Source organism: Pristis pectinata, chromosome 10, assembly GCF_009764475.1.
Source record: "Pristis pectinata isolate sPriPec2 chromosome 10, sPriPec2.1.pri, whole genome shotgun sequence".
Lineage (NCBI taxonomy): Eukaryota > Metazoa > Chordata > Chondrichthyes > Rhinopristiformes > Pristidae > Pristis > Pristis pectinata.
The window spans coordinates 45,472,672-45,499,075 of NC_067414.1; the positions used below are offsets into that span (position 1 = coordinate 45,472,672).

Here is a 26,404-nt window from a genome sequence, read left to right on the forward strand (position 1 = left end):
ATTCTACACTCAGCAGCAAGTCGCAGTTGGCAGGTAGGTCACAGCCCTCAGACTCTGGAACCTTCAGATACACGTGACATTCTCTTCAGTCTACCACCCTCTTATCTGCCTTCCAATGCAGTCAATAAGCATTTGCTCCACATGCTTAGATTTATGCCTCTATCCTCAGACAAAGGATGCTCAATCAATATTCATATATGGTGTTTAACAGAGTCTACTTGATTTAATTGGCTCCAGTGGTCAAACATGGCACAGCCACTGAAGACCAGGGGACCTTTTGGACTCCAACTAAGTCAGCACTACCTGGTAGCTCAGCCTTTGCTTACAATTATCTCCCTCGCACACATCATTCACATCCATTCCTATCCTATTCTTCCTGCAGTAGTCCAATCTCATGAACAACTTTGTGTATCCCCTTGTCTGCATCAACTTAATAACCATACTGGTTTGGTCTGGTTCATCTTTATTCACTATCTTTTCATATAATAAGCACACAACTAACTGCACTAATAGTCACTTACAAAGGAAGGTCACTTCAATAAGGAGGCATTTATACCTTGTTTCAGTTAATTACAAAACCAAAGATCCTTATTGCTGATAATAGAAAAATCACTACATGCATGGTTTACATATTAGCTACACAATTCATTAGGGCTTAATCTACTTAGCCATGATGCCTTACAATTACACTTCTACAACTAGTTACAAATAGAAGATTAAGAAGGACTTGTTAGTCTCTATAACAGTTCGCCTCCTGACGTTTGGTACATGCAGGTAGTGCCAGTAGTCTCTGTTGGATTCACGCACTGTTATCTTCCCCGTCTTTCCCCCTCTCCCTACCGTCACCACCTCACACCATCTATTTCAGGTGCAAAATCACCTGTTGGACTGCTTGGACCAAGATAAATGCAATGAACAGGATGCTTTCTATCCTGTATTGACTCACTTTAACACTTTTTCCCATTTACATGAATATGCGAATTAAGAAAACACTAAACTAGAGAAGCAACCTAGGATATCATGCAGTCCAACAGATAATTTATATCTTGCTCTTCTCTCATTATTACAGTTATTTCCTGCAAGAAATTGAAATTTATTTCATAAGGCTGAATGGGAGTAATGTACATTTTAGGACAACGTCCACCTTTTAAGTTCTACTTCTTGGCTTTTAAATGATTCCTGTGGTTTTTCTGACAGTTACTATGCAACACCTCTGAAGATTTTTCACATTTCACGTAAATAATGGCACAATTAAAAACAGATGGCAATGTGAAAAAAAGGTTTCACTTTGATGTCACTTGATTCACTCCAGAAATTGTCTAGCAGTCTCCTTCTGCTTCAACATCAAATTTTACATCATTCATCTTTCTAATTTTAAACAGTTATCTAATTGTCGTTTACATAGGTGATATTATCAACAAGGACGATGCAGAGCTTTAATACTTGATCGACCTTCCACTGCTAGTGCTGACAATAATTCCTTTGTTGCCTATGGTTTTTTTATTTCATGTACTTGTGGGATATCATTTATATTTTATGAGATTTAACACCTGATCATTTCTCTCAGATTCAGTGTTTCAGCAGGTGAGTTCCTTGGCCAAGAAAGCACCAACAGCTACCAGATAAATATAATTGTAGCTGTTCCAGGGACTGAACAGAAACTGGCTATTACTGGATTGTCATTTCCTGATTAGATCACATTCTCTTACAGGATCTTTCTCAAACTCAAGATGGTGGGAGAAAAATCATTTTGCTTAAGCTATAAATGATCAAATAAGTTATTAGCCAATAAATGGATAAATGCACAGCAGCAGTGAAGTTCTCAGTTATACAGGTTTACAGCTTCATTATCTATCATTTGAAGAAGGAAAATAAAGTTAGCACCTACTGCACTAAATTGCAATGTAAATGAGACAGGGCACATTGTTCCTTAAGTACTTTGTGATTTGTCAAATTTCTCTAAATCTATAACCCTGTGGCCATCGTTGAGTCTTTCTTCTCTATCTGCACCTTTGTGACCATTCATCGACTTATAAATGAATTACATTTACTGTAATATAGCACTTTTCAAATATGCTGTACATTCTAAAGCACACCACAAATGATGTCGAACATTTGAAGTTTAGACACTGTAGTAATAGAATCATGGAGTTGTTACAGCTTGGTAGGAACTTATTTGGCCCATCAAACTCATACTGGCTCTTGCAACAGCAATTTTGTCAGTCACATTCTCCAGCTCTTTCCCAGTAGTGCTGCAATTTGTCTCCACACACCTATCAGCTCCTTTTGAAAAAGTGAGGATTGAATCAAAGGAAGATATTCCCAACTTTTCAAATCCATCTACAAAATAGAAATTCCTCATCCATGGAACCATTCAACTAAAAATTTCCTACCCAGTCTCTCAGGTCTTCACACTCTTCCAAGAGACAGCAACCAGAAATAGATGCAATATTCTAGTAGCAGATAAACTATTATCTTATTGAGGTTCATAGTAACCTTCTTGCTTTGACCTTCAGTGCCTCCTCTCATACACCCGATGATCCCATTTGCATTTTTAATCTTTCTCACCACATACTGCAACCTTAAAAGCTTTCTGCACTTAGATATCTATCTCCTTGCCCCTTTACTATAGTCCTTTTTAGATTATATTGTCTTTCCTTTCTCTTCCTAATATCATTATTTTAAATTCTCTCTGCCAGATTAGCTCACATGCTCTTATAGGATCTTCCATAAATTCTGCTGAAGCATCCCAAATCTGAAACATTAACTGTTTCTCTTTCCACACATGCTGCCAGTCCTGCTGTATTTTCTGTATTATCTATCGAGTATTTTCTGTTTTTATGTAATCTGCCAGGTATCTACCAACCCACTAGCCTACCTTTATCCTTGTGACATCTGTCAATATCTTTCTTGTTGATTACCACACTTTCAATTTCTGTGTCACCTTCATATTTTTAAATAGTGCCCAATACATCTGAGGTCCAAATTATTAATAGCTATCAAAGCATGGTCTTAGTACCAACCTCTGGAGAATGCCACTGCATCCCTTCCTCTTGTCTGAAAAATAACCATTCTGACTGGTTTTGACTGTAATGTGCATATTTGTCTTCAAAATAATACATCAATATCTTTCACTTATTGAAGATCAAGACGCTGTACTTAAAATCAGGCAGGCAAAGTCAAGAAGACCCGGCTACAAGAATGCGTCATCAGCTGTCCTGAAAATTATAGTTTATTTAAATTTTGCTCCTCAAAGTGTCTAAGTTCATCACTCTTGCGAAACCTTGAAAGATTTGGGTTTGATGCCTAGATTTTCCTCAGTTCAATGAGTTCTTCAAAGGCAATAGCAAGGACAATACAATTGCTTTCAGAGGCCTAAAATCTATGGAAGCACTTCAGACAGGATTCCTACTCCCGAATGACATGTTCAAAGCCAAGATCAAGTGAAACATGCTTTCCTGTAATTCCCTTCACAAATGTAGATAATGAACTTTGTACCAACCTCTAACATGAAGGAACTCATTTGGGTAAGAACTGGAAAGCTGGCTGAATGCTAATGGAATTACACATCAGCACAAAACAACTAGAAAAGGAGAGAGAAAATGGGGAACATTTTTAGCCCCCAGTGGTACTGCAATGACATCATTGCTTTGCTGGTAGTCATTAACTTTGCAGGATGCCTTGCAGTATAGTTTTAAAGTTGACAATTCATCTGTGTAATCGAATTAACAAAATACATTGAATTAAAGTTCTCTCTGCCCTTGGAATAGCCTACCTAACAATAAGATAGTGATTATTAGCCCAAACCCTAGCCCAAAGTTAACAATAAGATCTGTTTTGAACAGTGTAATTGATGGAACCTTATGAAAAACATTCCATTGCTAAGGTTGTTGTGAATAAGCTCAGTAAAGGTAAGAGTGTCAGCAAGGAGAAGGACTTTTACAGGCTGCTTCTCATACCTTGAAGAAGCAGACCATTGCATTCTGATTCTTCTTTTTATCTAACAAGCTAGTATAGAAATTCCCTCCAACAAATGTATTCCTGTTGTTGATCCTCAAGCATTAAGTTCAGTGCAACCCAAATGCATTATGCAGAGAAACAGACATTAAACTTTTTTAAATGCTTACCTGCATCTGATCAGCTTCTTGCCTCAGCTGCCCCTGCTGCTGTTTGTGCTGCCAACCAGGAAATGCACAAGATCCTTCTGTGGGGCTAAGGCCAAGAGTAGTGGCCTGCATCTGGTCACTAAGCCACAGCTGAGTCCTCAGAGAAGGAGTTGTCATTGTCCCACAAACAGGCTGGTGTTCCAAAGACATAAAACCATGTCTTTGTCCATAAGTCTCCATGTCATCTGGGGTTGCTTTGGCTGCAGACAAGGCACTGAATGCTAAATCTGAGAGTTTTTTGCTGGGTGTGGATGATGACAAAGAGGAGTCACCTGCAGCATTATAAAAACTCTCAAATTTGTACTGCCCATCAGAAATTGAACGCTGGTTCCTGGGGGACTCTTTGGTAGATGTATTCCAACTCTTTGTTTCTTGAGTTTTCAAACATTCTGTGTTGCGATATGTAAAGTTGTCCAGTTCAGTTTCCTCATATGTACAGGGCTTTACATTGCAATTTGACATGGCAGCCACATTGCTTACAGATTTCCCATTGCCAGTAACCTCGCAGTCAGGACTTACTTTCCCTATTCCACTGAGTTTGGAGAGGGATGACCATTTCCTGATGGGTCGGGGGTCCTTCATGTCTAAGGAAGGGTTCAGTGTAAAAACATTTTTAGGCTTGCCAGGCAACACTTGGGAAAGATTTCCTTTAGTACAGGTAGCTCCATCCTGTTCCCTGGGTCTGGTTAACGAGGGATTAGAGGTAGAAGGCATGACATGGGCCGTAGGGATGGCAACGTGTGATCGGATTGGTTTGAAGGATGAGATTCCACTTGAGTGCTCTGGAAAGGAAAAAAAGAAACAATTAACTGAAACAGTAGGGAATCACCACCTGCTGAAAGCAAGACACACTGATCAACTTCGGAAAGGACCTTTACGTAATAAACATAGCTGATTGAACTCCTGCTTACATTCAACAACTTCTCCTTTAATTGCACTCTTATTTTCCAAATCTGAAGTGTGTCATTGCGAACATGCCTGGTCCAGCCCATGTCTGTCTTCTTTTTGGGATCCATGGAACAGTTTTTCTTTCAGTCCTACTTTCTGCGCCTCTTTTCTGGTATACTGGTGATTGTATTGGTGTTGCTTCCTACACTTAAACTCAAAAATTTCATTACCTTTGCTGCTAGTTTTCATCCTGCTTTCACTTGGTGCCTGACCCTGCCCTTCCCTTTGTTGACTTCCACATCTCCACCTCAGGACATCGGTTAGTGAACAATATCCACAAGCTCCCACAGCTATCCTGACTACATCTCTTCCCACCCACATTCCTGTAAGGACTCCGTTCCAGTCTCCCTGTTTCTCTAACTCTGTCATGACCGTTCTGATGATGAAAACTTTCCCACTTCAGGTACTTGAATAGACAAGGCATAGAAGGACCTAAGGAGACACAAGAGAGGGCAGATGCTGGAATCTGGTGCAACAAAGTGCTGAAGGAACCTAATAAGTCGAGCAACATCCATGTGGGGGGGGGGGGGAGGAATTGTTGATGTTTTGGGTCGAAACCCTGCAATAATTCAAGCAAATGGGAGTAGTGTAGATGAGTAAAATGGCTGGCAGGTATGTGGTGGGCCAAAGAACCCATTGCCATGCTAATCAACTCTATGACCCAAACATTACCCACAGCTTTGTGGGCCGAAGGGCCTGAATTGTGCTGTAATTGTTCTATGTGCTATGTTCTATTCCTTCCAGGTGAAGTATTAACTGAAGTCTTTCCTTTTTGTGTCAGAACTGGCCAGGCCCAGCATGAGGTCATCCAGCCATAATCTTAACTCAGATATTCTCTCTACACAGGTGCTACATGGCCTGTTGGGTATTTCCAAGATTCCCTTCAATATCAGATTTCCAGTAATAGTTGTCTGCATCTCACTGTTCCAGAACCGCCTTCTTGTTTTTCTCTCTTTATTCCCTCATTCGCCTCCCTGTTTACACCACCTCCTGACAGACAGTTACAACTAACGAGTGTTCACCACCCTCCCTTAAACAACACAAAGCGTATGTCAGTCACCTGGATTCTCCTGGTTACCACCCAATTGCAGACCTTCTATCTATTCTCTCCAGCCTTCCCCTTTGTCTCCAACTGAACATCCACTTGTTTGCTCACTTTAACAGTTTTGATGAAAAGTCAGTGACCTGAAACATTTACTGTTTTTCTCTCTCCTCAGTTGCTGCCTTATCTGCTGAGTATTTCCAGCATTTTCTGTTTTTATTTCCAACTTCCGGTACCTGCAGTTTTCTTTTGCTTTTTGATTGAATGCATCAGAACATTTCCAGGAATTCAGCAATTATTATTTGAAATAGGAATATGTATTACTGAATTGTAATAATTAATAATGTAGATGCTTGGAGAGCAATTGAAATGTCACAGACTTGTCTAGGATTCTTGCCTACAAGAACCTGTCAGTGCATCTTCAAAGCCAGCAATGTCTGAATGAGCAGGATACGAACTTCCTAATCCAGAGATCCCATGACTTCAGTTAATAACAGGAGGCCAGTAAAGATAGGAATAATGGGCATCAGACAGCAAAAGCGAAAACCACTTGGTACTTCAGCCAAGTTTCAGGACTAAACTTCTCAGGAGAATTAAATAGCAGCTCCCTCATCTTGCTTTTAGCAGCTCATCTCCCCCCTTCAGATCCACTGCAAACACTGGGTTTCCAGTCGCTTGAAGCAGACAGGAATTTGGGATTAGTTTGCAGAGGTATTGGCACTCATCCATTGCATGCATAACTTGCAAGGGTGGGCTGTGAACTTTGCCCAAATATTTAAAGATGCAGTGATTTTCATTATTCCATTAACATCAATAATTTGCACACCCAATAACTCTACTTTAAAATGCTTCATAAAAAAACTCTGTGATATGAGGGAATGCCATTAAACCAAGCAACTGAGAGCAGGAAGGTCTTCGTTCCAATATTTGTTTAACTTTGAGTTAACATATTGCAGCCAAGAAGTCAGTGAAAGTACATTTCTTGTCAGTTTCCCTGACACCTGTTGTGACACACTGTAACAATGGCAAGCACTCGCCACACATCACTAGGCAACCTCACAATAAACCCTACAATTCCAGCTTCAGCATAGTGTTACACAGGAAGCCCAATATTGCTGTTCCATGAAGTTCTCACTTCTAGTTTGAATTTCACAAACAACATCAGGGTGACACACAGCGCTATTTTAACATCAAATAAAATAATGACATGGAGCAATTTCTAGACTTCAAGGATTAAAGTATGATTATAATTTTCATATGATTCATAATTTTCGTGTGTTACCAGGAACTTGGAAGGTTACAGAGTGGTTTAGTCAAAATTTTCAAGGTGATTAGAGAAGAGGATAGTTACAGAGAAAAAAGATTCTGCTCGAGACCGAAGAGAAGTGATATGGTCTTTGAGGAGAAAAGTTAGGAAATATTACACACAAAGAGTGGTCGAAGTTTATAATACTTTTCTGCAAAGAGCAGATTACACGAGTTGTTGACTTTGTTAATCTTAACTCTGAGATTAATAGATTTTTGGCAGCTAAGGGTAAAAGAGATATAGGCTACGAACAAGCGTACAGAATCAGGATGCTGATCAGTGATGAATGGTACATATGATTTAAGGGGCTTTGAGTTCCACAGCTGTTGGTCCTCTGACTAAAGTGGTAAATTCGGCCGCAGCATTCTTCAAGAGTGAAGGGAAGAAAAAATAATTAGCGAACCTGATTCGCAGACCAGCATTATATGTCAACTTCTGTGAAGATGAAAAGGAATAGAGTACGGTGAGCAAGGGAGGAAAGGAAGGGACTAAATGAATGCAAACTTAAAGCTAGTTAAAAAGTTATTTGTTGTGACCTTTTAAGACATGTAGGCAATGTAATGGACCTTTTGCTCTCAGAGCAGGATAGGAGTTACTGATTATTCCAAGCACATTAATCCTGAGCAAAGACCAAAAGCACACTTGTTTAATACTGCCCTCGTGTGTTTAAACTAGAAGCTGCTGCTTATTCAGGCATCGGAACATCATCATAAGTGTGGTCTCTGGCTCCATTTCTATCAGTTATTTCACCAATCTTCTGTATAATCGCATAAACTGGCATTTTTGAATCCTGTGAAGCAAAGTAATGTTGACTATATTTTTTTAAAAATCGATTTATATACAAGAAGTATCAGTATAATCATTTTTTTCCTCAGTTGCATGAAAGTTCCCATTTAAAGACAACTAAGTGGCCATCTATTTAAAAACACAAAAAAATTTGACAGCATTTTATTTCTTTCTATACTGTGGCAAACATATTTAAGTGTCACATTCTCAGGTATGAGCTGGCTGCGCAGACCCAGATAGAGAAATTGATCTTCACTGTTAAACATGTGCTGGCAGGTCCTTGTGCAACATGCTAATGATTATTTCAGACACAGGATCATTGCTTGGACATTTAGTTGTGCACCAAGGCCTTGATTCCCATTGCAAGCTGCTCTTGATATGTCATGCATCCAGGTAACTAGGCCTTGCTGTTTATTGGGTTTTGTCTTCTGTCTATGAGGTAGATCTTGATGGTACTGAACAGATAACCGTGAGTTTGGAGCCAATCAACATTTCTCCCCATTTTTATTTCCAGCAAAATCAGTAGGAGAGATGTAAAGCAATCTATGACTCACTTTCTCTGGTTTTTTACAAATCCTGACAGTGCCAAGGTTTCCATCTGCAATGAAAACTTAAATGTCAGGTTTTTTAACTTCTGGGAGTGCCCAATCTGACATTTTCACAACAACATCAATATGTAGTTTTCATAGTCATTAGTGACTGCATTGCAAACTGCATCACCAGAAGAAATAATAGTCCAAAACCTAACCTTCTGAACATTTCAATTTATTCATGTCCCTAGCACGTAGCAAAGAGGTATTAGTTATTATGGTTACCTATCAAAGCTCTGACCACAGTCCCAGTTCCAGACATACCTCAAGCTCATTTTGACTTGTTTCTTTGACACACCATCTGGATACTTCAACTGGAATAAGAGATCTTGCATTTGTGTAGCAGCATTCACCTCCTTGGCAAGTCCTCATGCTCCTCAAGGCCAACAAATTACTTTTGAAGTGCAATTAATGTTATAATGTAAGAAATTACAACAATTAATTTCCTATTATGACATTGGTCAATTGGTTAAGTGTCATAATGGGTCCCTAATGATGAAATCAATAAAAAAAAACAGAAACGGCAGACCTGATGAACGTGATCCACTACATTCATGTAGTACTCATTCCTTTGTGATTTATGGGTACATTAGGGCAGCATGTTTCCTTTGTTTCAGATAAGGTATAGCGTAGCAGCAGAATGGCACATTATGTATTTGAGTGGGTAGGAAAAGTTTTCCATTGTAGGAATGTCTCAGTCTAAATGCTTGCCACATTTCCAATAGAGACCAGTTTCATTATAAATACATAGCACTGTGGGATTTCACTGTTTCAATTTTGCACCTGCGGCCTGAGTATTTTACAGCAGCAATTCAAATATCAGTTGTGAAGAATGTTGCAATCTTTGTTCAGAAATAAAAATACCAACACCCCGCAGTTACCATTTCTGGGCACCTTGTTGTAGGAGGGATGTGGAGGCATTGGAGGGGGTGTGGAGGAGATTTGCCAGGATGCTGCCTAGTTTGGAGAATATGCATTATGAGGAGAGACTAGGGGAGCTAGGGCTTTGCTCTTTGGAGAGAGGGAGGATGGGGGGCGGGGAACATGGTGGAGGTGTATAAGATGTTAGGGGGAATGGATGGTGTGGACAGCCGGCCCCTCTTTTCCAGGGCACCAATGCTCAATACAGGAGGACATAGCTTTAAGGTAATGGGTGAGAGGTTCGAAGGAGATATCGGGGGGAGGTTTTTTTTTACCCAGAGAGTGGCTGGGGCGTGGAATGAGCTGCCTGGGGCTGTGGTGGAGGCAGGTACATTGGTCAAATTCAAGAGATTGCTAGATGGGCATATGGAGGAATTTAAAATGGAGGGATATGTGGGAGGAAGGGGTTAGACAGTCTTAGGCGAGGTTTAAAGGTCAGCACAACATCGTGGGCCAAAGGGCCTGTATTGTACTGTACTGTTCTATGTTCTATGATTATCACATTGAATTTGCAGAATAAAAAGCTCCGATGCAGAATGATAATTAAACAAGCCCAATCACTTAGACCAGGAGGGCATCTGCTTATTTTGCTTTAGATCGCTGCCTGCACATCAGACCTATGGTGAATGTTCATCTGTAATTGCCCTGATGAAGAGATAAAAAGTGCTTCACCTCCCAGCACAACAGTTCTTGTCACAACACAATAGTTTTGGGGAGAGAATGGAAGGATGTTAATCCTGCAATGATGGAGTGATTCTATGTCAAAGGAAGGGTATGATTTGGAGGGAGGTGGTAGCACCCTATAATATTGCTGTTGCATTTCTGCAGAAGAGGTTTTACAGAAGAGAAGTCTTGTGCATCCTGCACACCATATGTTCCCCAGCATCATTGCACACTGTGGTAATAGAAGTGATGGACAGAGAATTCAGTAGCCTGAGAACTAGTCAAGTAAACTGTACTATTGGGATGATATCAAACTTCTCCACCTGCCATTACAGCTTCATCCATCCAAATAAGTAGGTTGCAAATTGTAGTTGTGCCATATGGTATGAGGAGGGGAATGGTATCAAACTTTCTAGGCCTCTTCAGAGGAGAATTTAGAGTCACTCATGCTTTTGTGGTGCTGCAGTTGCATAAAAATGCCAGAATTTGTAAGGATGGCCATTCTTTTTTATCCCAAAGATACCAGCAAATCATTTTGGTTCATAGGAAGGTTGTTTTATTATCACATTTTAAAAAAAACATGGTAAGGTTCTTAAAATGCCCAAAGTATGTTTTTAAAACTGAAATATAATTCTCAAATCTCCATGATGCAACTTGATCAAAAAAATCTCTTAAATATTAGTCTAGGCATCTCAATGACTTTCAATAACAGCATTTCCTGAGCAATAATGTCACACGATGGCACTATTGTTGACAACTTCATCCTGCTTCTTGAGACTGGTATACAATCCTCTGCAAAGTCATTATGCTTGTGACATAGGTACGTTGGAATCAGTCACAGGTAGATAAGCTTTTTCTGATATGCAAGTCATTGGCACAATAGCCAGATGTTGTCAAGGCTGCAGCCATTTCCTTCTTGAGTAAACTCAACCACTTTTCAATTTCATGTGGATGAAAAGAGTTGGCCAGACATTGGTATTGATGATGATTTGGTCATCGGGAAAAGTCAAATATAATTATTGACTTGGATTTTGATGTGGTTACAAATAATTCAGCTGCTTCTTTTCTGCAATTATGCACTGGGCTGCACAAGGATAGAAAGTGAGCATGTTCTGGGAGCCTCCCTGTTTGTTTCTAACACTTGGTTGGAATAGGACTGTAGAGTACCGCTCTAACATTTAAGTTGGCAGAATTCTGCCTACATCCTGCTGCCCTTGGTACTTATCATTCTCATTGTCCTGTGCAGTAACTTCTTGTTTGATACCCCGTCACACTAAATGGCTCCTTCCACACTCTCCATCAAGCCAAATTTTTTCTTCAGGCTTTACGGTGAAATAGTGAGGGATGTGGCAGATCAGGGCTAACAAGTTATGGTGGTTTATCCTACTGTCATCAATGGCCCACATTACCTCATTGGTGCCCAGTTTAGGAGTGGCAGTAATGGATTTAGTCTATCCCTTTTCTCAGGGTGTTTGTGCCTTTCCAAATATGGGAGGATCACTTCCCTGCAGACATGGCTTAAGACAGTCAAACACATATTTACATTCAGGCTGAAAATAAAATTAAAGTGGTTCCACAATTCAACAAAAAAATTGAAAGGATTAAGAAAGTTACCTAACAAACATGTTTATGTAAAGACATGTGGAAATGATTAATCACATTACCAGATTATGTGTTAGAAAGATGTGTAGACAATTGAACAATTGACAAGCAAGATTCAGCTGTGTGGATCCATTGGGAATTTGGAGTTTTGACTAAAGTCATCAGTTACATATAGTTTGGTGTTTGATTTATGGTTCAGTGAGTGCCAATTCAGGGTAGAAAGAAACACCCATTGCAAAACTAGTATTTATATTGCATGTGTGCTGTCAATTTCAAGTGCGTCATTAGCAACAAATGAGCAATATTAATGGGCCATTAAATTAATTAAGCTAAGTAAGCTAAATAAAAAACTGCAAAATAAATAGTGATGAATAGGGGTCGGTCAGAGGAAGAAGAGGATGAGGAAAAGTCAGATCTAATAGGTAGAGAGGCTTTGAGGAAGGAGAAGCAGAGTACAGGGTATAAAGTAGAAAGGTGGATGGGCTAAAGTGCATTTACTTAAATGCAAGTAGTATCAGGAATAAGGTTGATGAACTGAGAGTTTGGATAAGTATGTGGGACTACGATATTGTGGCTATTACAGAGACATGGCTGACACCAGGGCAGGAATAGATATTGAATATTCCTGGTTTCCAGTGTTTTAAAAGGGATAGGGAGGGGGGCAGATGAGGAGGAGGGGTGGCGATACTGGTCAGGGACACTATTACAGCTGCAGAAAGGGTGGATAATGTAGAAGAATCCTCTCTAGAATCAATATGGGTGGAAGTTAGGAACAAGAAAGGAGTAGCTACTCTACTGGGAGTATTCTATAGGCCCCCCAGTAGCAGCAGGGATGCTGAGGAGCAGATTGGGAGCTAGATTTTGGAAAGATGCAAAAATAACAGGATTGTTATCATGGGAGACTTCAACTTCCCAAATATTGATTGGCATCTGCTTAGTGCCAAAGGTTTGGATGAGGCAGAGTTTGTTAAGTGTGTCCAGGACGGATTCCTGTCACAGTATGTTGACATGCCGACCAGATGAAATGCCATATTAGATCTAGTTTTAGGTAATGAACCGGGTCAAGTGACAGATCTATCGGTGGGTGAGCATTTGGGAGACAGCGACCACTGCTCCATAACCATTAGCATTGTCATGGACAGGGATAGGAGCAGAGATGATGGGAAGATATTTAATTGGGGAAAGGCAAATTATGAGGCTATGAGGCGAGAACTTGAGAGTGTAAATTGGGATGACATTTTTGAAGGGAAATATACTATGAAGATGTGGTCGACGTTCAGGGATCTCTTGCAGGATGTTAGGGATAAATTTGTCCTGGTGAGGCAGAGAAGGAATGGCAGGGTGAAGGAACCATGGGTGACAAGGGAGGTGGAACAACTAGTTAGGAAGAAGGCGGCAGCATACATAGGGTGTAAGCAGCAAGGATTGGACAGAGCTCGTGAGGAATATAGAGTAGCAAGGAAGGAACTTAAGAAGGGGCTGAGGACAGCAAGAAGGGGACATGAAAAGGCTTTGGCGAGTAGGGTTAAGAAGAATCCAAAGGCTTTTTTCTTATACATGAAGAGCGGAAGGATGGCGAGAGTAAAGGTAGGTCTGATTAAAGACAAAGGTGGGAAGATGTCCCTGGAGCTGTGGAAGTGGGTGAGGTTCTCAATGAATACTGCTTTTCAGTATTCACCAAGGAGAGGGGTCTTGATGATGCTGAGGACAGTGTTGGTAAGGGTATTGTTCTAGAGTATGTAAGTATCAAGAGAGAGGATGTGTTGGAGCTGTTAGAAAATATTAGGACAGATAAGTCCCCGGGGCCTGACGGAATATTCCCCAGGCTGCTGCGTTAGGGGAGGGAGGAGATTGCTGAACCATTGGCTAGGATCTTTGAGTCCTCGTTGTCCACGGGCATGGTACAGGAGGATTGGAGGGTGGCAAATGTTGTCCCCTTATTCAAAAAAGGTAGTAGGGATAGTCCAGGGAATTACAGAACAGTGAGCCTTTCATCTGTGGTGGGTAAGCTGTTAGAAAGGATTCCAAGAGATAGGACCTATGAGCATTTAGAGAAACATGGACTAATAAGGGACAGCTAGCATGGCTTTGTGAAGGGAAGATCTTTCCTCACAAGCCTGGCAGGGTTCTTTGAGGAGGTAACCAGGAAGATTGAAGAGGGTAGTGCAGTAGATGTGGTCTACATGGATTTTAGTAGGGAGTTTGACAAGGTTCTACATGGTAAGCTTCTTCAAGGAGGTCAGAGGCCAAGGGATCCAGGGGGGCTTGGCAGTGTGGATTCAGAATTGGCTTGCCTGTAGAAAGCAGAGGGCTGTAGTGGAGGGACTGCATTCAGATTGGTGGCCTGTGACTAGTGGTGTCCCACAGGGAACAGTTCTGGGACCTTTGCTTTTTATGATATTTATTAATGACTTAATAGGGGGTGAAAGAGGTGGGTTAGCAAGTTTGCAGATGACACAAAGATCAGTGGTGTTGTGGATAGTGTGGAGAGCTGTCAAAGCTTACAGAGGTATATTGATAGGATGCAGAGCTGGGCTGACAAGTGGCAGATGGAATTCAATCCGGAGAAGTGTGAGGTGGTACACTTTGGAAGGACAAACTCCAAGACAGAATACAAGGTAAATGGCAGGATTTGGGGCAGTGTGGAGGAGCAGAGGGATCTGGGGGTTCATATCCACAGATCACTGAAAGTTGCCTCACAGGTGGATAGGGTAGTTAAGAAAGCTTATGGGATGTTAGCTTTCATAAGTCATGGGATCAAATTTAAGAGCCACGAAGTAATGATGCAGCTTTACAAAACTCTGGTTAGACCACACTTAGAGTACTATCTCCAATTCTGGTCACCTCATTATAGGAAGGATGTGGAGGCATTGGAGAGGGTGCAGAGGAGATTTACCAGGATGCTGCCTGGATTAGAGAGGAGAGACTAAAGGAGCTAGGGCTTTACTCATTGGAGAGGAGGAGGATGAGAGGAGACATGACAGAGGTATACAAAATATTAAGAGGAATAGATAGAGTGGACAGCCAGCGCCTCTTTCCCAGGGCACCAATGCTCAATACAAGAGGGCATAGCTTTAAGGTAATGGGTGGGAAGTTCAAGGGAGATGTCAGAGGGAGGTTTTTCACCCAGAGAGTGGTTGGTGCATGGAATGCACTGCCAGGGGTGGTGGTGGAGGCTGATACGTTGGTCAAGTTCAACAGATTGATCGATAAGCATATGGAGGAATTTAAAATAGAGGGATATGTGGGAGGAAGGGGTTAGATAGTCTTAGGTGTGGTTAGAAGGTCAGCACAATATGGTGGGCTGAAGGGCCTGTATTGTGCTGTATTTTTCTATGGTTCTAAAGAAAGAACATTCAGCCACTTAACCTGTACATCTAGGAAAATCTCCAGTCCTGACATTACTGCAAAATATCAGGCCCCTTAATGCAAAATCAGGTGATAAATAAAAGTTATGTCAAGGTCACCAGAGCACCCCAGCTGAAACATTTTAAGGAAATCACTTCCTGCTCCAAATATATTCAGTCAGTTAATAAAAAGTTTCCATGGGTCATCAATAATCATTTGTAGATTTGCTCCATGAAGGTTTTTGCAATACTTTTATCTCTATGCACCTAGTGAGAATCTCCAAGCAGCAAAATTTAACATTAGACACTGATGGCTAATGCTTCATTCCAATACAGACTGCAATTTTAACTCTGGCTTAAAGTAATAGATATATCTTTGTCTAAAATTCCACCCTTGTGACTTAACTTCCTGTCAACAGCTAAGTTATAGACCAGTGACCACCTGGCACTTACCCTGACCTTCATGACCACACCCTCCCCATCCCCATCCCCATCCTGAATTTATTTTCATTTAAAATAGGGCACTGTGTTTCTGAATCACAAGGAGATTTGCTCTTACTCACGGGATTAAGGCACAGAATCTTGAATAGTGAAAGGCAAACTTTAGAAGCATTGTGATAGCCCTGCAATTGGTACAGTATAATTAGTGACTACTGTTACTCATTACCATATTATAATTATGACAGATAAGGCACAGCCTTAGTAATTAATCATTTTTAATATTGATGAGATCAAAATTTTGCTTATGATAACAGATTTCATGAAAAAGTGCCAACATGCAAATATAGTTTAATTAAATTAAAATTCATTCAGCGCCTTTCAAAACCAAAATTCAGATAAACACAGTCCAGTTAATGATAAAACCAATGAGAATGTACTTCTGGGATAGTATGTTTCTTTTAATCAGATTGGGATGACATTGTCAAGACCATATACATGACCTATATCTAGTTATCCAATTGTGGTGAACCTTGACCTTTGCAGAACTTATTCTGATGGTGTTTCCATAACAGTTAAGAAGATTATTGGTCACCATTGAAGATTAAATACAGAATACACAGCAGCTGAAGAGGCAAAAAAATTCTTGATCCTTTCAGAGGACTTGCGTCCATTAATTCACAACAGTCAGAATCTCAGTTTCCCCAGTAACCAGGCTTTTCCTGGAGTCATCATGCACTTTGAACTTGACATGGCCTCTGCTCATCTTATACAAGATCAACTGTTTAAGCAGGGCAGTGCTGGGGTCTCGCATTGCTAGGAGTTATCATATGCCCAGCAGCTGGTTCACTCACTCCAGAGGCATCAACCAGATGATAACAAGAGACCCTCCAAGAGGTCAAATTTATAACATGAGCCAGTTGGAGCAACAATCTTCTGGAGGAACTCAGCAAGTCAACCAGCATCTGTGGATCGGGGGGTGGGGGGTGGTGCAGGTGGGGGGAAGAATTATCAACCTGCTCAAACCTTCACCCTTCCCTTCACCCACCTCACTCCATCTGCCTCTCATTTTTTCCTCTCTGTCCATCTCCATCAATCACCCACCTGCGACTGTCTCCCAACTCCACACCTGCTCCCCTCCCCTACCTGGGGCAACCTGCCCATCGTCTTTCACCTCTCCTCAGTCCACCAATCACCTTGGACTCCTGTCTCAACACTCCCCCTCTCCTCTTTTTACTGGCCATCTCCCCTCTCCACACTCAGTCCTGATGTAGGGTTTTGACCCAAAACCTCGACAATTCCTTTCCCCCCCTCCACAGATGCTGCTCAACAGCTGAGTTCCTCCAACAGATCGTTTGTTGCTCCACATTCCAGCATTTGCCGTCTCTTGTGTCTCCATCAGCCAGTTGGACATCTCCAGACTTCCCTAACAAAACACAGGCCATTTGGCCCATCGAGTCTATTCTGGCTCACAAACCAATCCCACTCTCCTGTCAACTCTCCTACAATCTATCATCCACCTACACCAGGGGGGCAATTTACAATGGCCAATCAAACCATGCATCTTTGGGATGAGAGAGGAAACCAGAGAACTTGAAGGAAATGCACGCAGTCACAGGAAGAATGTGCAAACTCCACACAGACAGCACTGAAGGTCGGGATTAAGCCTGGGTCACTGTAGCTAAGAGGCAGCAGCTCCATTAGCTGCGCCACTATGCCATTTCTCCATGTTCTTTTTAGTGAAGGGCAGGATTAGGGGCCTTAACTGCCATGGTCTTCATCATGTTGAGGCATGTCTGACATGTATCTCCAGCAGTGTGTCACCTCACTGAATCCATCAGAAACAGTGCCAACAGTCTCCAGTAGTAACATGTTTGCACTTATACCAGGATGTCTCACAACAGATGGATTATGAGTCCTTATGTTCTGGAAGCTTGTAACAGAGCTTTCTTTTTTGGGTAATATTTATTTTTGAGGAATCAAAAGAAGATTTTACTTATAAATGTTGACAATAAAAACATTAATCCTGTACCAGTCCTACCATCGTCCACATTCTGTTGGACTAGACAACTCAAAATTAAAAGTTTTACTGAATTAGTATCTGCTCCAACTACCACTGAGAGCAAATTATCCCAAGTATAATGCATTCAAATAGGGCCATGATTGCACAGGGAGATTTTCAGTGTTGAAGCACACTATTGCAAGATAAACAAAAGGTCTCGTTTTTACTTTTGTTTTTATGAGGTGTGGCATTTGTCTAGCCCTTGTGAAGACAGAGTAACTCTGTACATGATATCAGAACACCTTCTGACTTTCTCTGTCCAGTCAGCATTAAGGGATTCTGGAGCAGCTGCAGTACAGCCAGCTACCAAGTGTAGCTTGACTTTGATCTCTTAGTGCAATAGGAGGAGCTTGGTCATCTTTACATCGCTCCGAGGTTCACAACTGAACAATTCTGTGCTGCCACCTATTCTTTGGCAAGGAGCTAGTCTGAGATTTCCTGAGCTTACTTTAGTAGATATCTGTTAGCAGACTGGAGAAATATTGCTCCTCTGAACCTGCCAACAATTTAAACCCAGGTTCCATAAGTGAGAGGTGACACAATAAAGAATAATATTTCACTCTCATTCATACATGCAAGGAAAGAGTCTGCCCGGGACTACATTTGGCCCAGTGTCCTGATGGAAGTGCATGCCTTAGCAAAGAAGCCAGGTTTCAGTGGAAATTGATTTCCAGGCCACATCAGCACAAGAAGTGTAAACTGTGCCTGCTATTCCCACACCTCCATAGCCAACTTAAGCTAGGAAAAGTATCAATGTTGGACTACCTGCCTTGCTGAAAGCACCACCCGGGTAAGTCCCAGGAGGAAGGGCTGCAGTAAGGTAAGGGAGGAGTGACAGACAAATTGTGATGCTTGTGGAGTTAAGGGATTCCCTGACCCAAAAGAAAATATTCCTAACAATAATTCGGAAGAATTCCTTTTGTTGATTGCCAAAGAATCATAAGGGGGACAGGTACAATGTCTGCTCCACCATCAGTGACTCATTAGGTCCCTACTAATGTATTCTAGAGGCTCTCATTAAATGGGCCCCCACAAATCCAGCAATGTGACCAACACTGCTTACAGATTAGCCCACTGTGTTTTATGCCAGCTTTACAACAGGAGAACAGGCACAATGCAAAGAAATTTCTGCTTTCTGGTGTGAGACTTGGATTTATACAAAACCTCATCAATCTCTCAGAGGCACCTTTAAGTACCTCACACACAGCAAATCACTTTAAGTGCCTATAATTACAAAGCTGCAAGGGCAGTAATAAAATTAACCCGTTTTCCCTGATGTTGGTTGAAGGATGGATGTGGATCAGGAGATTAATAATAGATGGCTACAAAATATGTAATTCACTGTTATGGCTGTATTCTGTTCAGTAAATGGTATATTTGGTCCTGTGATATGCTAAACACAAACAAAACAATGTCATAGAACACTACAGCACAGTTCAGGCCTTTCAGCCCACAATGTTGTGCTGACATTTTATCCTGCTCTAATATCTATCTAACCCATCCCTCCCAAATGTTAACCCTTCCCTCTACCATTTCTCTATCATTCATGTGACTATCTAAGGGTCTTTTAAATGCCCCTAATGTACCTGCCCCCACAACCTCTGCCAGCAGTGCGTTCCACACACCCACCACTCTCTGTATAAAACTTACCTCTATCATCCCCCTTATGCCTTCCTCCAATCTCCTTAAAATTATGTCCCCTCGTGTTAGCCATTGTCGCCCTGGGAAAAAGTCTCTGACTTCCACTCAATCTATGCTTCTTATCATCTTTTACACCTCTGTCAAGTCACCTCTCATCCTCCTTCTCTCTGAAGAGAAAAGCCTTAACTCACTCAACTATCCTCATAAGACATGTTCTCCAATCCAGGCAACATCCTGGTAAATCTCCTCTGTACCCTCTCTAAAGCTTCCATATCCATCCTATAATGAGGTGACCAGAACGGAACACAATACTCTAAGTGTGGTCTAACCACACATATAATCATACATAATCAAATATAGAGTCATATATAATCAAAGTCATACATAGTCATATATAATCAAAGACCAAAGTGATGAAAAAATGCACCGATGAGTCAGAATTCAAAACTTGCAGGTGAAGCACGACTTGAGTGCACCTGAGGAAATAAATCCTGCACACAAGGTACACTAGCTGTCAACCTTCCACTGTATCTCTGACCCCAATTGGGGGTCACCAATAATGGAAACTGTAATAATTATCAGCATCAATTTTGATCTTGCTTGTACTTTAGATATTGGTATTTTACTTAATTGTATTAGATTTCTATTTATTTTCTCACAATCTTCCAGGCAGGAAACCAACAAGTTCAATACAGAAAAAGGAAAAGCAATGAGCAGTTCTATTCAATAAAAAAATATATAAATATCAAATAAAACCATATACAATCTGATGCAAGGCTTTGTCTTCCAAGAAGTGCACTGAGTAATTGAACAGATACGGTCTGATTGTATTGGGAAGTGCTCTCTGATTTGTACCACTCCCTCACCTTTGCTCCCACCTTGCCCACTGACCTTACCAATGGCCTTTCCTACAGATTCCTGGCAGAGGCTTGCCCTGCTGATACTTCCGTACCCAATCACTAGCTGTAACGTAACTCTTAATAGCTCTGGCCAAGCATCATCAGAGTATGTTGGCAAGGCTCATTAGTTCCACTGCAGGCATGGCAGTGGGACAGGGGTACATGAGGATGCTAACCCTTCAGATGCTGCAGCCCCAGTTAAGATCACAGTTTAAAATATCTAGCTCTGATACTCTTCCAATCACCCCATTTCTTTTATTCCACATAGTGAAAAAAAATAGGGTACATGTCGCAGACCAAGATTTACAGAGCATTTAAAACGAATACTTCTCCTTCATGGCTCTGCTGTTGGCAAATTGCTTAGGTGTTCTCTACAGATCAATGATACATAGAACAAAGTTATCTGAGGCCTCATCTGCAATTCGAAAATGCATTTCCTCAATGAAAACCAAACTAAAAAGTCTCTGAACTCTCAAAGTCTTCAGATTCGATCTCAGTGGATTGGCACTTATTGATTACAGCATGACACATCTATCATCTCCATAGTTTGTCTTTAGTCTGATTATAATAGCAGGAGGTTAGCTTCCTGAACTATAGCACCTGAGGTGGTTATAGGTATACTGTAAATTGTCATGTTTTTTTTCCTTACTACCCACAAATGAGCTGTCAATTATAATACAGTTTGTTGTTCAGTATTGGTGCTTATATTTCTTATCGATCACTCCAACATTAACATTGTAAACAGCAGTAATTCACTTATTGACATTTATGAGATTTGGAACATGGTTTGCGGTTTGATGAAATAACGCTGTCAGACACATTGTGGATCTCAGCCCAGATCAACGCTTATTAAAGATTAATAGATTTATTCTACTTAGATTCTTACAAAATAGGTTACTCCGCAGTATTTTTCTCCAACAATTCTTATGTTATTCATAACTCATTTTTATTTGAAGATAAGAACAACTGTTGCACAATAGGGCAATCTCATCTTAGATCAGTGAGCATTCTGAGGATGATTATTTTGTGGTGTATTTATTAATGAACTTCTCCAGTAGATGAGACAAGCCCAGGGTGGTCTCAAATAACCAGGCAAGCATAGAGATATGGCACAAAGAAAGGCCATTTGATTCACCATGCTATGCTAAAGCTCCTTAACTGAAGTTATGCAATTAGTCTGCTCTGTTTTTTTTTCCAGTGGGGTTTCTTTCAAAGTACTTAGTTAATTCTTTGTTAAATAATGTTATAGCTCCTGCCTTAATAGCCTCTTGTTCGAAACATCACATTGACCAGCATTTAATTTCCTCTTTGATCCTTCTGAATCCTCCAAGAATGGTATTTGTCAAGAAATGTATCTTCTGAGCATATTCCACAATTTCCAAAAAAAATTATTGGATACCAATTAATGTTGCTAAATAAAAAAAAAACAATTCCAAACCTTTTTCCTCATAATTTATTTTGTGAACATCATTCTGGTGGATTTCTGCCCTTCCCCTTTAGTGTAGATTTGTTTTCTAATTGATCTTCCTGGTCAAATGTCTACTGTATACAAAACTGTCAGACATATTGATTAGAGGAAATTACCATGGACTCATTAGCAACACTGGCACACGCACTAATGAGTGTACTTCTCCCAATGCTTATTACCATAAGAGAAAAACACTTCTACTTTATATACATTCAATAAGCCCACAGCTGCACAATTACTCAAGTACATAAATCACACATTTCCTTAGAGGACTTAGAGATCAAGGAGAAACATGTAGACTTTACTGTATGCTTGGTTCCATTTCAAATTGATGGCAAAGTGTGTTGATACGTGATTAGTTCATACTTGGTTAATGATCTTTTCTCTTTAATTGATACATTAAGACTTCCCCTTATTCTAATTTTACTGATTACAACTGATGATTTAGTTTTGGAGGGTAATGACATTTGCAATCACTTAGCTTGGAAATTACTCAGTGCAGCTCAGAATGTCTCTAAGACAGATCCATCTTATTCACTGCTCTTTCTAAACTGATTGCTCCGACAGCTTCTTTGATTTACATTCCACTGACTTTATTGGTCAACAAAAGAACCAGCCAATAAATAAGCCTGCAAGTTCAGCCAAAACATAGTTGCTAAGGAAGAAGGCAGATATAAATTGATCCACTGGAAAGCACTTCTTCAAATTACATTACTTTAGAGTCCAAAATTAGGCCATCATTTATACCTCAGAGTTATGAGACAAACAGTTATAATTATAGGTAGTGCTATCAAATTTTACTGTCTCCATCATAATTGTTAAGGAAGCTAAGCCTAGAAATTGGATCCATTAGTACATTAGTACATCATCAAAAGCATCTCAGATCCCATTTCTATTGCTCTCTCTTGGGTCTGACTCTTGGACTGACAGTTTTCTGCTGTCTCACTTAGCCCGGAGCTATTCATTCCCATATCTTTCAATGGAAGTCTGTTTGCTGATGAGGTTTTGAAGTAAAGCAATTCATTCATTGTAAAATAAATTTATTAATCTGTAAATTAAAAATTTATTTTAAGTGAAGCAAAGGAGGCATCACTGCTAACTATCCTCAAGCAATGCACATTTTACTTGAGAACTTTCTTCTTGACAGTTTGTACTTAATTGTATTCTATTTTGATGGTTATCATTGAATCATAGGTTGATATAGTAGAAACAGGCCCCTCAGCCCACCATGTCCATACCGACCTTTTTGCCCATCTACACTAGTCCCATTTGCCCACATTAGGATTGCATCCTTCAATGACTTGACTATTTAAGTGTCTATCGATATGCCTCTTAAACATAGTAATTGAACTTGACTCCACCAGCTCCTCTGGCAGCCCATTCCAGATAACAATCACTCTCTGTGTAAAACACTTACCTCTCAGATCCCCTTTAAATCTCCTTCCTCTCACCTCAAACCTCTGCCTTCTTGTTTTTGATACCACCACCATGGAGAAAAATATTTCAATAACCTACCCAATCTATACCTGTCATAACCTTACATACTTCTAGCAGGGCAGCCCTCAGCCACCTTTGCTCCAGGGAAACAAGCCGAGCCTATCCAATCTCTTCTAATAACTAAAGTCCTCCAATCCAGAGAAAATCCTGGTGAATTGCACCATCTCCAGCACAATCGCATCCTTTCTGTAGGGCAACGACTGGAACTGCACACAATACTCCAAGTGTGGCATAACCAGCATTCTGTAAAGTTGAAACATTGCATCCCCATTCTTATGTTCTTCCCCAACCTATGAAGGCAAGCATGCCATAAACCTTCTTCACCATCCTATCAATCTGTGTTGTCACTTTCATGGAACTATGAACCTGGACCCCAAGGTCTCTTTGTCCATCAACACTCCTCTGTGTCCTACCATTTACTGTATACATGCTACCACTAGTTGATTTCCCAAAATACATCACCTTGCACTTGGGATTAAATTTCATCTGATAACGCTCCACCTAACTTTCCATCTGACATATATCCTGCTGTAGCCTTAGACCTTCGTTATCCACAGCACCACTAATTTTCATGTCATCTGCAAATTTATGCACAACAATTATATCTTTCATCGTGTATTAAGATGTAGAATGAGTTGTGACATGTCAGTTCAAATTGTGTTTAAAATTCCATGCTTTGTTTATTAAAAAATCATTGTGGCAGTGCCAATGTGTACCTGCAGTTGTCTAGTTATGACTGTAGATGGTGCTATTTATGACCAATTTCCAAGATAAGTATGTCCCAGCAATATCAAGGAACAAAACAGGGAATTGACATATGTTGAGAATTGCCACACATTTCCTCACACTGGCCATCTGGTGACTCTACATGGGGAAAGGTCACATTTTAAGATCCTTCCACATTTGCAAACTGAAGGGCTGGAACTCATAAATAACGCACTAGGGCTGTTTGCACTAGAAATTGAAATTGGAAATTCTCTTCATATTTTATCACAGTAAATTCAATCTCATCTATAATTGGAGTGAGACACCCTTGGGTGCTGTGTGTGTGAATTAACCAGAATAATCTGCTTTTCACTCCATGACCAGTGAGATTTTGATATGGTACAAATACATTTTTGGAATAAAATGTATTTTGGAGGAAGTAAAATCCAACATGTCTGATACTGAATGCACTGACCATGAGAACTCTCCAGGTTAGACCCCAAGTTTCCAGCAATTTATGAAACAAAGTGACCCATATCCAGCTCCTTCATCCAGACAAACCATCCTTCACATTATCCAATGGTTAAAAAGGACCATCCTTGCAGGAAAAATAATACGCAAATCTCTAGGTAAAAGGGAAAAAATGTAAACAACATCACTCCCATCCTTACACTACCATTGTGTGCAGCTGCATCAACGTGTGTATCAATTCCCGGTTTGCAAACATCAAGTGCCATCAGTCTGAGCCATTGCAAATGATGGTTCTCAAGATGCTGCAGTTTCTAAATTGTTGGATTATTCCACATCACCTGTCATGTGTGGAAATAATTGTGCAGAGAAACACTTTTGACACAAGTCCAATCAGGCAGTGGCTGCACACGGTGACCACAAGGCTTCACAGAAAAAAACTGCTGGAAATCACTATTATTTCATGAGTGAGCAGTCAGTTGCTCACCAGCACTCCTCATCCCAGAATTTCCAAGAAAGTACCAAGACATAACTTGGCTGACAGAAATAAAGTCCCTCCTCATCAGAACTTTCATGCACATCCAAAATTTTAGTGATATCATCAGGGTTGCTGAAGTGAGGAGGAAACCCCACCCACTTCGTCCTGGAATCTGCAATTGTAACGAAGGTCTGGAAGGAGAGACAGTGGGACTGTTCTTGAACAATTCCATCACCAAAGACTCTGTGCTCTCTGGTCTATTCCTTTTCACTTAACTGCGGCTGGAAGACCATCTGATAAGTGAAAGGGACTCTCTAATCGTCTTGTACAAGGAGATGTTCATCACTCATATCGATGGCTGGCATATGCCCAGTTCTGAGAGTGAGAGCCGAAGGGCACAGTAAAGCAGTACTGTGGAGGGTCAGTAGAGCTTTCCTGCAACTACACCCTGTGGAGGTTGGAAATCAGAGATTGCTAAAGCTCCATGCATCATGCATGTTTAATGTAATGTAAATGCAATCTACACATGGTGCAATGTGTCATCCTACAGTGCCACCATCTGTATCCAAGCTGTAAACAGGAACATTCTGATGATACAGTAATGAAACTTTGCACATTCACAAATAAAGTACCTTTTTTGCAAGGTGAAATACAGAACTCTCTGCAGTCCTTTGCTAACATTGCAAAGTCTGGCAGTTCATTGAGGAAAAGCAGAAGGCATATAAAAAAAATGGACAGGGAATCCTTTCCCTGAGACCCACACCCAAGCTGCAAAAATGCATGGCTTGGAGCACCTTTGGTGGCCCTTCTCAAGAAATCCAGCTTTGTGGATCCTACTCTCTAAACTCTGTCACTCCCTCGCTATCACTGCTGCATTACAGCTAACCTTCCCTGTGTACTGAACCCAACTAGCAGGGACAAACTGTATGTGGATCACGGAATGAAAACCTCACCACTTCAAAATGAATTAGTTCACCATCCCCATTTACATCAAGGAAGCATATCCCTAAATGTTTTCCCGTGTCCACTTGATAATCTCTTCTCATGACAGAGACTGGAAATAGAGTGTCTGCTTCAAGAGTCCTGGTATCAGACAGCCTGCACACCCACATACCACCACACTACCCTCCCTGACACTGAAACACAGAAGAATTTTGGAATTGGGTTTTAGGTTCCAACTTGCTGCCCTCAGCAAGTAAAATGGAAGCAAGGTCTGATTAACCCCAACACAGCCAAATGAATGTAACTATGTCCTCAATGCTTGGAGAGGAAGCTGACGTTGGTTCACTTCTCCTTCCAGTCAATTTGGAGGATTTTGCAGAGACGGCATTGGTGGTATTTTCCAGTGCCTTGAGATGCCTACAGTAGGTAGTCCAG

At 40.8% G+C, this 26,404-nt stretch overlaps 1 protein-coding gene across 3 annotated transcripts in view; it reads right to left on the bottom strand.

Annotated features, from left to right (window-relative positions):
- The window catches only part of cep85l (centrosomal protein 85, like), a 231,099-nt gene that overhangs the window by 125,940 nt on the left and 78,755 nt on the right, over nt 1-26,404 (bottom strand). For all 3 annotated transcript variants that reach the window (XM_052025282.1, XM_052025281.1, XM_052025280.1), the window contains exon 3: nt 4,128-4,948. In XM_052025282.1, the coding sequence (XP_051881242.1) occupies nt 4,128-4,948 (821 nt within the window). The remainder of the gene's footprint in view (nt 1-4,127; nt 4,949-26,404) is intronic.